This window comes from Neovison vison, chromosome 2 (assembly GCF_020171115.1).
Source record: "Neovison vison isolate M4711 chromosome 2, ASM_NN_V1, whole genome shotgun sequence".
NCBI lineage: Eukaryota > Metazoa > Chordata > Mammalia > Carnivora > Mustelidae > Neogale > Neogale vison.
In genome coordinates, this window is record NC_058092.1 from 43,335,353 (window position 1) to 43,347,952 (window position 12,600).

The following is a 12,600-nucleotide window of genomic DNA, read 5'->3' on the forward strand; positions in this document are numbered from 1 at the left end:
CTCAGTGACTCTGCTTCTCCTCTGCAGCATGGGCTCATGGGGACTGAAGGAGAGGGTATCCGTTTAGTGACCAGCCCAAGCAGGTCCTCAAGACATGGCTATTCCGTCTGGCCCTTTTTCCCCCGGCCCGGTATCCTCGAGAAAAGACTTCCAGCCCCGACCAGCTGCTGACTTTTCCATGTGACCTTGGGTCAGTCCCCCTCCTGCCCAATCCTGAGTCTCCCCAGAGTAAAAATGAAGGGGCTGCAGGGACCTCTGCCCCAGGCCAGCCACTGCTGATCAGTCACGGCCCTCCTTCCTGTTGGGGCCTCAGAATCCTTAACACATCTCTTATCCCTGTGTCTCTTCTCGTCTGCTATTTTACCAATTCTGACCTTGTGAGAAGAAGCCCGTGGAAGAGGGTTCGATCCCTGCTCCATTCTCCTGGGGTGTCCTTGCCCTTAGAGACCTTTGTGAGCACAGATCCCTGTGAAGGGCAGCCCAGAGGAAGCGTAAATACCTTCTCTTCCTGAGGCTGTCTGGTAAGGGCTCTGACAGAGTTTTAAATCTGCTGCTACTTCCACACTGAGGGGAAAGCATTAAAAATGAGAAAATAAAAAATGTTTAAGATGGTTAGAGTAATTCAAGAAATCCCTGAGGGTGGGAAGAGCTTTCCTCTCTGATCCTGCGGTTTCTGTGGGGGGCGCTGGGGGCACAGCACCAATCTTGTCAGTGGGAATCTCCCGTCAGGCCACGCCGCCAGCCACGCAGCAGGGATTTCCTGTTGGGGCCTAGGGAGGACAGGCAGGCCACCTCAGCTGGACCAGAGGCTCTGAGTGTCTGGCTGGATGGACCTGCAGGGTCCCAGGGGTTGAGGGGCTCCATGTCTGGGCTGCAGCGTTTAAGAAGCTGGAAGGGATGATGGCCACGTGGTCCATCTTCTCTGAGGGTCAGTTTTCTCTTCCGAAGCCTGCTGTAGTGATGTGGAGCCCTGGTGGGACACATGGGACTTTGGCTTGAGGCTTGGGCCTGAACCCTGATGTGGGCCTGAAGGAAGTGCAGGAGCGGCCTCAGCGAAGGGCTGGGGGAGGAGGCTGGCGGCGTGTACACAGCAGCTTGGAGACAAGAGGGAGCATGAGGTGCTCAGGAACCGTGTTTGACATGCCAAAGTTGGGGTGGGCCTGGCCTTGTGAGGTTTCGAAGGCCAGGCTGAAAGGAGCCTGGACTTCCTCCTGTGGGCAAGAGAGCCACATAAGAGGGTGAAGGAACGTATGTCAGGGGAGTGGGTGCCTGCGCGGCCCCTGGGAGCCCACAGAGCCTCACCATCTTCCTGCAGGGCTGTGCTGCCGGCCCTGCCTCTCTGCACACCTACCTGGGAGCAGCTCCTGGCCCAGGGGGCGGCCCCCCTTCCTGTCGTTGGCAGCCAGCTGTGTGGACCCATGGAGCTGCTGCAGGGCCAAACACTCGGTCAGGACGTCGGCCTCGGTGTCAGGGCCCGTGTGCAGCTGAGGAGCAAGCAAAGGAGAGAGGGTGTCAGGGTGAGACCACCCACCACCAGCAACAATGGGCTTAGGGGACCGGACAGGAAGCGCTCCAGAGGAAGACCCTTCACCTCACTGCTCCTCGGCTTCCCCATCTGTGACAGGGAGCTAATTATACATGTTGGGTTAGTTCAGGGCTGAGAAGCAGATGCTAAGACAAGAGTGAACAGGCCAAGATTTTTGCCTGAGAGAAAACCAGAGAGCTGGGCAGGCTGGGAGAGCTGTGGGCTGAGCTACAAGTCTGACCCAGAGTAAAGGAGGGAGGGAAGGAGGCTGGTGGAAGCATCCTAGACTGAGTCCTCAGGGAGCAGCCGTGTGTTGGAAGTCAGGGGTCCTGTGTCTCCCAGGCAGAGGTTTTGCCTCAGTATCCCTGCAGGGCCTGCCACACTCAGTTCCTAGCTGGGAGCAGCCTGCCAGAGGCACAGCCTCACTCATGGGCCCAGATGGGTGTCCAAGGATGCAACTGGGCCCTCCCCCAAGCAGCCACTGTGTGGCCCATTGTCATGGCTGCCACAGTGAGCTCATGTGTGACATACAGCGGGCACAGCGGAAGTGCCTTTCCTTCCTTCCCCCCATCCCCGCATCTTTCTTTCTTCCTAACACGAGGCACAGTGGAAACAGTGTAGGGCTAGAGACAGAAGACCCGGGTTCAAATCCCAACCCATCTCTTCTGACTACCTGTGTGACACTGGACAAGTAACTTAACCTCTTTGGCTGTCCCCTGCCTATAACAAGCAATGACAACTGCCCCCCCCCCCGCCACCAGCCCCCGGCTGCTGTGTGGAGTAAGGAGATGACATCTATGAACGAGCTTGTTGAAGGTACTGTGTGAAGGGCTGGCTGAGCCCCACGTGGTCACGTGACAGTCGGCACACTGGATCCACATATGGACTGAAGTCGCTGGCTGAGAGCAGCCTGGGCCGGCAAATATTTTAGCCAGCTCTCAATTCTCCAAAAGGCAGGCTTGAGCTCTGTACCCCAAAATTCTTCACCTCCCCAGAGAGGTCAGATGGGGACAGGGTGTGGCTGGTTGAGGCCCTTCGACCTGGGGCAATGAGGCAGGTCTGCACCCTCCCAGGGAAATCCCGAAGCCTGACTATCAGAGCCCTGAAAATTGACTTGTCCAGGGGCGCCTGGGTGGCTCAGTGGGTTAAGCCACTGCCTTCGGCTCAGGTCATGATCCCAGGGTCCTGGGATCAAGTCCCACATCCGGCTCTCTGCTCAGCGGGGAGCCTGCTTCCCTTCCTCTCTCTCTGCCTGCCTCTCTGCCTACTTGTGATCTCTCTCTGTCAATTGACTTGTCCAGACTCTTCATTTCACCTGGGACAAAACTGGCCCAGAGAGGGCAAGAGCCTAGTCCCACTTTGCACAGCAGCTGAGAGTCAGCCCGCAGGCTTTTCCCACCCTCCCAGGCCAGAGAGCTGGCACCCAGGCTGGGGGATGGCACGCCCAGCCTCCCGACAGGCTCTCAGCTCCTTGCCCCAGCAGCTGCTTTCCATGTAAATTCAGTTTCTGGCAAAAGAGGGCCAAGGCGTGTTCCTGCAGACCGCAATGTCGATCGGATTAGGAGCAGCAGGAGAGGAGCATTAAGGAAGAAAAGCATTTCTAATTCTCCCTGAAACGCAGCAGGGCTGCCAAGGAGCTGTCATAATACAAGGATCGCTTTACCCAACAAGATACATCATCCCTGATGGCTCCTAATGGATGCCTATGGTTGGGAAGCTTGCAGATCTGCGGCCTCAGGTCCCTGGGGCTCAGTGCGAGCCAAGCACAGGGCCTGGGAAAACCGGGGCAGGATTCTGGTCCTCGGGCACCAGTGGGCTCAGGATAGAAGTCTCTTGGCATAGAGCCCAGGCCATTCCGCATCCCTGCTCGGGCCCTTCAGCCTGAGAGCAGTGGACAGAGCTCAGGCCCTGGAGATGGGCATGTCTGGGGTGAGACCCTGGTGGTCTCTCCTGCGGTTCACGACTCCATGCTGGGTTCAGTTTGGCCCTGCCTCGTTGCAGTGAGGACAGATGGGGTGTTCTCACCAGATGGCTCAAGTGTAGGATAAAGATGGAAGCCTCAAGCTTGGCTGTTGCCTCCACCCTGCCATGTCTTTCCAGCAGAGCCCTGTGTGTCCCAGACCCATCTCTGTATACCCCCACCCCACAGGACTGAAGCAGGCCTCTTTCTCCAGCCTCTCTGCCTCTCTCTGCTTGACTTACAGCCCTATCCACAGTTCTTAAAACAGTGCTCGGAAAACGGTAAGTACTGCATAAATGTTGCAGGGTGAATTAACAGGCTCTCCCTGCTCTGTCCTCCCTGTCATGTGGATACCCCTGGACTGGTCCTGGTGTTTCTCTTCACCACCCCCTTCCCTTGCACTCAAGTACCTGCCTCCCATGGCCCTGGTGCTCTTCTGGAGACGTGGGTTGAGCCCAGAGGTGGGCTGAGCCCCAAGTGGCAGCTCCATCCCCCCACTGCCCTGGGTCCCTCCTGCTCCCACCCCAACAGGCTAAGGCCCCCTCTAATGCACACCTGACTATTCTCTGTGGACTTCTACTGTCATCTTTATTATATTCTACCAAATGAGCTCTTTATGTCTCCCTGCCAGGTCCCCATCAGAGGAGGGCACCATGGTTTCCCATTTTTATATCTTCGATGCCTATACAGGGCCTGCCATCAAATGTTAACTAAGCGAGCCAGGGCGAGGGGCAGATGGATGATAGAGAAGCTGTATGTGGACGGTCTGTGGGTAGACAGATGTCTGGCCGGCTGGAGGTGAGCAAGTGAACTCAGGGGCCGGGGGGAGGCCGGTCTCGGACGATGGAGAGCAGCATCCCCACGTGTGCGGAAGGGTGAATGCAGGCAAGGAGTGCGGGTACCTAGCTTATTGTCCGATAGGTGTCTGCGAGGCTGGGAGTTGGGGGGAGACACTGGCAGAGGTGGGCCTGGAATGGAGACTCTTACCTTCTTACGCACCTGCTGCTCTTTGGCTGAATGGGCCTTCACGTGCTTGCGGAGGGAGCTGGGGTCCGTGTAGCGCTTGGAGCAGCCGGGGATCTGGCAGGCGTAGGGCTTCTGTAACATCAGAGGGGCAGAGGTGGGGTGAGGGAGCAGCTGTCTGGCAGCCCAGCGTTGCACTCTGTGACCCGCAGCAGGAGGGGGGCCAGCTGCAGGCTCACACCCAGTCCCTCCCCGTGTCCCCAGCCAGGAGGGGTCTCACTCAGCCAGCCCTGCCCACACGCCTCAGTGAAGGAGGGGTTGGATCTCCCTGCTACCCTCATGCTGGGACCTCAGAGAAGTCAACTCCCATCCCTGAGTCTCTCTTGCAAAATGGAGCCACCTGAATTCTAAGCATTCTCCCAGCTTGGACACTGGCTCTGAGGAAAGGGCACCCTGTGAGCCCACGGCTGCAGAGAACGCACAAATGGGCAAGGAGTACAGTGAGGTGGCTGTCTTAGAGGAGGAGGAAGGGGAAGAAAAGGGACAGCACAGGGCCAAGCTGGAGTACGGCAGGGCCCCAGGGCTGGGAGTGACTAACCACGGACCTTGCAGTGGCTCCAGACACCCCAGATTGCTCTGGTCAGTGAGAAATCCAAATCCTCAGTCCAGGGATCATGGGAGCCCGGGAGGGAGCTGGATCTCAGAGGAAGGCCTGGGGAAGCTGGGGGTCTGGGCCCTTTGTGTACTTTCCCCTGAGCCCCTATCTCATTGCTCATCTAGAGCCAATCCATACTTTTTACTGCCTCCCCTGTTCCTGCCTGGGGCTCATACTGTTCTCTGTGCCCCAGTCTCACCTCCCACCACTGCCAGAGGACCCTTGGCCATGCTCTCACCTTTGAAAACCCCTCCATGGCTCCCTTGTGCGCTCTGACACAGCCCATCTCCCAGCACTGAAGGCCCTTGGGGACGTGGGCCTGCTAAAGTTCTCACCCCTCCTCCTGCCCCCATCCTTGTACACCCATCTGCCCAGCCCTTCTGGAATCTTCTTTCCACTTCTGCTCCCTGACTCTCCCCCAGGCAGCACTGAGCACCCAGCACTGCTGGCTTCGTTCAATGTCCTTCTCCTACTAGATAGTGCATTTCCTCGGGGGATGGTCCCTTCTGATTCATCTTAGGTCCCAGGGACTGACTCAAGGAGCAGATCTAAACTGAATTCTGAGTTTTCCCGTAGGGGGTTCCACAGGACCCTGCTTGGGGTTCCAGCTGCTACTGGGACTTGAAACCTTCCATCCCAATATACTTCGTGGTTCTGATTTCTCCAGGCCCTCCGGCCTCCAGCAACTGCAGGGAACTGGAGGATGTGTGGAGGAGGGCGAACGTCTCAGATTAAGTACCGGGATGGCCATGTCCCTGTGAGACACACCCAGTGGAACTGCCCCCACCCAACCCCTCCCTAACCTCTAGGCAACTCTGTTCCCACTGGTGTGAGGAGAGACCAGTACAACCACAGACCCAGGGACCTCATGGGGAGGGGGAAGCAGAAAGAGATGACCATACCTTGGTGCTGCCACGGACAGTTGCCAGGTTAAAGAAATGGAGGAGAGCAAAAAAAAGAGACAGAGAAGTGAGAGGCTTGCCTCCCTGAAAGGAAGGTGCTGGGCAGGAGGGCGGAGGGCACGCCTCAGACCTGCTCCTCTCTAGCCACGTGAGACACAGACGTGTACACACACACACACGCACACACACTCTCTCTCTCTCTCCTAGGGCCCTGCTCCCACCCCAACACACAGACATATGTACACATACATGTTCTCCCTCGTGGGCTCCAGCTTGTCAGGCCCAGGCCCTGTCCCTCAGGGACACTGATACAAATCCACACGCTCTTGCCAGAAAGCAAACAAACAGAGCTCCGAGTGTGCAGGCGCACTCGCCTGGAAAGGGCACAAGGCCCATCTCCGTGTTTGTTTTTCCAGGGCCTGACGTGTGCAGAACATTCCTCCGGTTCTGCTCCCCCGTGAGCCCTCAGGAAACCCTGCGGCTATCCCAGGCGGCAGCCAAGCCCAGGCCTGGGGAGTCACCATCCCGTCCCCGGAGCCTCATTAGTAATAGTAACAAGGACACTGGTGCTGGTGCAGGAAGGATGGAGGGCCATGGCCCATATGGCCCTCCAGGTCTGTGTGCGGCTACTCTCCATTGGGCACCCGTTCAGCCTCACACCCACTGTGGGAGAAGCACAGAGGAGGAAACAGAGGCTGACGCCTTGCCCAAGATCTCAAAGCAAGAGTGTGTCAGTGACATTCTGGGGTGGGGGTGGGGGCTCTCCTTGCCTGGGCACAGGAGACCTGATCACCCCCTGTGCAGTGGCAGTCAGGACTCTGAGCGCCGGGGGACATGGCCGGGTTTGGTCAGCTTTCAGTCAGCAAGTCGGAGCAGGGAAAGGAGGGACTCACGTTTGCCGTGTGGACCGTGTGTCAGGCCTACACCTGCCTTGTTCCAGTTAATTTCCCCACGTCTCCCCGATGATGTAGGTATTTGAGGAAAATGAGGCCCAGAGAGGCTCGGTGGCATTCCTTAGAGCTCTGGGCCCAGGTGGAGGGCCAGACTTAAAACCTGGCTGGCTCTCTCTAGTCTATTCTGCCACTTTCCTGCCTATGGTGAGAATCCCATGTTCTCTGGAGCCAGAGGGGAGCTGGGAACATGACTGGGTCCCTTCTGGAAAACAAGGCCCAGCCCACATGGGCTGACCCACTGGCCTCTGTGTGCTGGGAAGGCAACCTCTCTGGGCAAAATCGCCAGAGCTGTTTCTGTGGGGAAGGGCACAAGTGGGGGCTGGGCTTGGCGGCTGTACCTCTAGGGCTTCACCAGGACCTGTGGGGAGATGAAGGCCTGCCATAACCCCCTGGGCTCACTGTGGGCCTGACCTGACCTAGTCCTCACAGCTCTGTTCACATACCAAGTGGGGGCCAGAGGCCTGTTGCTTTGGGGCTGGGTCCAGGAAATGCAGCAGGAAGGGAGGGAGGACGGGGGCAAGTCAGAGTAGGTGACCCTGAGAGGCCCAGAGGGACACTGTTCAGGCTGGGGGTTGTGTGTGCAGAGGGCCTGGTGCTGTTGGTGCTGTCCTGCGGTCTCTGGGAGACATAACCAGGGGGCTTGGGCACGGGCTATACCCCTCAGGGTCTGGGTGGGGACCAAGGACCCCAAGGCTGGGCTAGTGAGAATGTAATAAAAGCAGGGGTTGGTGAGAAGGCCTCACTTCATGTCCCCAGCATAGCCTGTGACAGCAAAGCCTGAGGGGGGGTGGGGTGGAGAGAAGGGTTGGGTTCAGTTGGGGACAGGGCTCCTCCTTCCTACCCTGTCCCCTGTACTCAGATCCCTACTTTCCAGGGGGACTGCTACCCCGGCTTTTCCAGCAAAGGGTCACTGGACTCTGCCATGTACCAGCTGTGTGACAGTCAGTGACTTCACCGGAGTCTCAGTTTCTTTGCAAAATGAGAATCGTGGCCTTACCTTGTAGACTGTTACCAACATTAAACTGGGAAGAGGTTATGGGACACTGGCTGTGAAGGAAACATATAGAATATCCTGGCCAGGACCTAACCTGTACCCACCCCGTGATTTCTCTGTGTTTCTAACATTTTGGCTCTCGGCTTTCCCAGCTCACTCCCAGCTCTGACTGCTGTTGTTACTCACTCTTGTGGGCCTCTGTTTCCTCATCCGTGTATCTGTCTGTTAGACAGCCTGGGCCCATTGGCCACTTGGGTCTTCCAATCCCCCACCAGCAGACGTCCCCCACCCAACGTTTGCCCAGAGAGCAGAGAGATACAGACATACACTCTGGATGCAGACCTGTCTCCTGCTGTACTTGGGGACGGGGTCCCCCCAGGCCATATGCACCCCTGGGACACGGGTGCGAGGCCCAGCTCCAAGTAAGCTCCGCCACCTCCCAGCTGGGCAGGCACTGAGCCTCCTGGAGCCCTGCTTCCCTCAGCTGTTAAAAGGGTCAGCGGCCCCCTGACAGGCAGGGTCAGCATGAGATCGTGGGAGACGACGTTTTTGAAAGTGTGCTGCTAACCACTGAGGTCTGGATGACCAACAGAGGAGCTGTGACACAAAGCTGAGGGTTAGTGCCGTTTGACCCAAATGAAGGAAAGGGGATGGACTTACAGGGATCTGGGGCCCAGATCTAGAGTCCGAGGCCCTATTCACCTCAACCCCACACCCACCATGCTTAGGAGCTAAAGGACAGCCCTGGAGAGGCTCTGACCTGTCTCCATGGAGGGTGTGGGATGGGAAGAGCAGGGAAGACCTGCTCTGCGGCTGGCTGATGGGTTGGGGGAGAGGCTGCACGGTGGTGAGCCAGCTCTCTCCATGGGGCACGTCTGGACACTGGTGCCCAGGCCAGGAGCCGCAGGCTGAAGCACTGGTTCTCAACTTGGAAGACTTTACTTCCTCTTCCCCGGGCTATTTGGCAATGTTGAGAGACATTGGCCACAACCAGGAGATGGAAAATTGCCCCTACCTATCGGACAAACGTCCCATAATAACAGGCCTCCCTCTCCTGGCATAGTTATGCTGCCCAGAATGTCCAGGACTCAGGACAAAGGCAGGTTTCCTCGCGGGCCCTGGCTGCTGACCTGCACCACACAAGGGAGGGAGCGTGCATTCCGCCCACCCCTTCCCCTCGGCCTCTGCCCTTGGGCCTACCGTGTCCAGATGGGTGCGCTGGTGCTTGGCGCGGTCGCTGGAGTTGCTGAAGGCCTTCTGGCAGCCTGGGTGCTGGCACAGGTACGGCTTCTCACCCGTGTGGCTCCGCAGGTGGATCTTGAGGTTCTCCAGCCGCGAGAAGGCCTTGCTGCAGCCTTCAAACTGCAGGAAAGGCTGGTGAGGGGTGCTCTGCAGCCCCGGGGGGAGGGCCGCTACTCAGCCTGGGAGCGGCCCCAGCATCCCCTGCCCCCCCGTCCTGCCCAAGGCCTCCAGGTGCCCCACTTCAGCTCCCCATGTAGTGATCGGGACCCAGGCTCTATCCGGAAAACCCTGGTGGGTTCTTGTGCCTTAGAAATGGCCGTGAGGGCTAGAGAAGAAAGGGGTCTTTCCCTCTCTGGATCTGGAAGGATCCCCAGTGGCAGGTGGAAATGACATGCTGTTGTTGGCAGCACAGCCTTGAAGGGACAGGAGAGCAGGGACAGACGGCCCTGGATTTGGGATCTGAGGCCTGCATGTGAGTGAGACTTAGGGCAGTGCCCTTGACCGCCCTTATTTCTTTGCCTACAGACTTAAGACTATGTGACTACCACTCAGGGCTGACAGGGGGCTCCACGTGGAGGGGGACGCTGACTGTCAAAGGGCTCTGTCCATCTGGAGCGTGCATCAGTGACGATCACTGTCAGAATAACAACCCATTTGTAAACTCAGGGTCTTCAACGCGTTGTTTGGGCATCCGTCCAGTGCCCACCATGGGCCAGGTCCCATGCTGGGCAGTGGGCAAGCAGCAGGTGTGGCCCAAACATGGCGACGCCCCTGGTCAGGGTGGGTTGGACGGAGCAGAAGACGTGGGGCCTCCTCCTGCAGTCCAGGGTGCCCCATCCCCCCAGACTCTGCTGAGCTCCCCCCGCCCCAGAACCCTCGGACTTCTCACTCCTCCCACGCTCTCCCCTACACGACCCCCTGAGGAGGTCTCTGACGTAGAAACAGGACGCCATGACTCTGCCTGAGGCAGGACGCCCTGTATACCTTCCTGCCCCCAACTCCTGCCCGCCCCCAGCAACAGCAGGAGCCCACCAGGCCACTGCAAGCCCCAGTTCGCCAGTCGCTCAGCCAGGGACACCGTCTCTCTTATAACCATCCATCCAATCCCCCGTCGGCCTTCAAAGTCCAGCTCTAATGCTGCCCCCTGGCACATTCCTGGACCCCCGTGTGGCTGGCCACTCCTCCCTGCTTGTCCTCACTGTCCGGCTGGGTGTCCGGCCAGGCCAGCACTCCTGTGGGGCACACCAGGGGCTGGGAAGAGGACCCCACTCAGACCCGGCCCCGCTCTATCCATGCAGACACGGAGCACGCTGTTATACCACACCATAACCCTGAGGTGTGTGGCCTCCACATTCCTGCCTCAGAGACAGAGGCTTTGTGTGGTGACCGCAGGGCTGTGTCACGGCAAAGACAGGACGCAGGCCCCTTCTGACGCCGAAGCGCAGACGGTTGTGCTCTGGCCGCTGCCTTCCCAGGGCAAGTGGGCAGGGCGAGGCAACCCTTGAGGAGGAAAAGACAGAGGAACCAGCTCCCGGGCCCATCATTAGTTTCATCCCCCAGCTTAGGACAGACATAAGGACGGGGACTCCGGGACAATGACTGGTCTGGGGTGAGCTGCCTCCACCCTCCGTCTCCTCCTTGAAGGCCCGGCCACAACTGCAGGCTATGCTCCGCTGGGGCTGAGCCAAGGCGGGCGGCCTGCCGCTGGGTTTTAGAGACTGTCCTGCCGCCTGCTCCCAGTCGATGGGCCTTTTCCACTCATGAAAACCGGGAGGAAATCCTGTTTGGGGAGTAAGTTGGCCACAAGCTACTCCTCTGCTCTCCTACAATGGCTCCGTGCCAAATTCATCCCAAAATGAGGTGGAGGAGCCACGGCTGGAAAGCGGGCTGCCTCTTGGCACCCAGCTAGTCCCTTTGTTCCCGTTGGCCGCTGCCTGAAGGGTAGATATCTAAGGCCGAGAAGCAATAAGTCCTTAGGCCCCGCCTGCTTTTCTGGACTGTGCAAGCCCAGCAGACTCTAGAGGCCCATGCATCATCTTCTTCTCAGAGGGGCCCGTGTGCCTGTCTGGCCAGCCTCCGTCTCAGCAGTGTGGCTTTGTTCAGGCTGCACGCCCTACCCCGCCATGGGACACCTTCCCTTCCGTTTCAATGACAATTTAATTCATACATTTTTCAAAAGCCCAGGACCTGTGGCTTGGTGTTCGCCCTGTTCTGCAGCAACCCTGCCGCCCCTCCCATCTGCACACACCCACCACGTCCTCCTGCTGGAGCTGCTTGGGAGTGACGACTCAGAGTATCCTCGGGACTCTCATGCCCCCAGGCCTTTGCTTGAGCTGCTCCCTGGGCCTGGAACGCCTTTCCCTCCTTCACTAATTTTGCAGATGTCTTACTGGACTAGGTCTACTCAGTGGTGTTCAAGCACGGCCTCCTCCGAGAAGCCTTCCCAGCCTCCGCAGCCCCTCTCTGGACACACTCTGAGCCTGCAGATCAGAAGATTTTTGCTGCACACCCATTGCCTTCTCGCCAGACCTCCAAGCTGAGGGTCTGGGAGTTCCTTGAGGGGAGGGCTAGCATCTCCTTCATAGGACAAAGGCTGGATTAAAAACCTGATCCGGGGGGGTGAGAACAGAAATCCCCAAGCCTGGAGTGCCTGTGCCCTTGGGAGTGCACCCTCTTCCCTGCAGGGTTCATCCAAACACCCGATATCTGTGCCCGAGGTCTGTGCCACACCCATGTCCTACCCCGCCATGGAGCAGAGTCACAGGCTAGGGTACAATAAGCAGCGGTCAAGGGTGCCCTGATGGGATGCCCATCCCCCGAGGTGGAACTGGAGGTGGCAGCTGGTGGAGAAGGGGTGCCGCCTGATCCAAGACTGCTCTGGAGTGAAGACGCTGTGGGGCCCACTGCCGAGTCACACCCCCAGCAGGCCAGCCCCCGGACATGCCAGGGCACCTTGAGGGTATGGGCTCTGCTCACAGCTGCTGCCATGGCTCACCCGGCTCTCTCTATCCAACCACCGCGCAGATGGCCAACAGGGGCAGAGTGAGGAGGATGGCACGCTCCCTGGTTCACAGCCATGTGCACTCGCTCTGCTGGGTCTGTGCTATGCCTGGGGTTACCCCATTCAGGGCTTTCCAGAGTTCCTCATGCCTTCCGACATCCAGCCAACCCCCTTAGCATTCAATGCCTTTCCGGGGTCTGGTGTGGCATGACCTGAGGCCAGGGGTCCAGACTTAGGAAGCAGACTGCCCTGTGATCTTGGCAAGTCAGTGCCCCTCTCTGTGCCTCTCTTTCTTTCTCCATAAAATGAAGACAAACCAGCTCAGGCAGTTGGTGTAAGGCCAAGGCAAGGTGCATATCCACACGCGACACAGCACATATTCTGTGAATGTTCTGTTATCACGGT

At 58.4% G+C, this 12,600-nt stretch overlaps 1 protein-coding gene across 1 annotated transcript in view; it reads right to left on the bottom strand.

Annotated features, from left to right (window-relative positions):
* The window catches only part of GLIS1 (GLIS family zinc finger 1), a 216,828-nt gene that overhangs the window by 11,891 nt on the left and 192,337 nt on the right, over positions 1-12,600 (bottom strand). The window contains exons 4-6 of the mRNA XM_044238274.1: positions 9,153-9,314; positions 4,473-4,583; positions 1,352-1,484 (exon numbers count right to left, since the gene is read on the bottom strand). Coding sequence (XP_044094209.1) covers positions 1,352-1,484; positions 4,473-4,583; positions 9,153-9,314 — 406 coding nt within the window. The remainder of the gene's footprint in view (positions 1-1,351; positions 1,485-4,472; positions 4,584-9,152; positions 9,315-12,600) is intronic.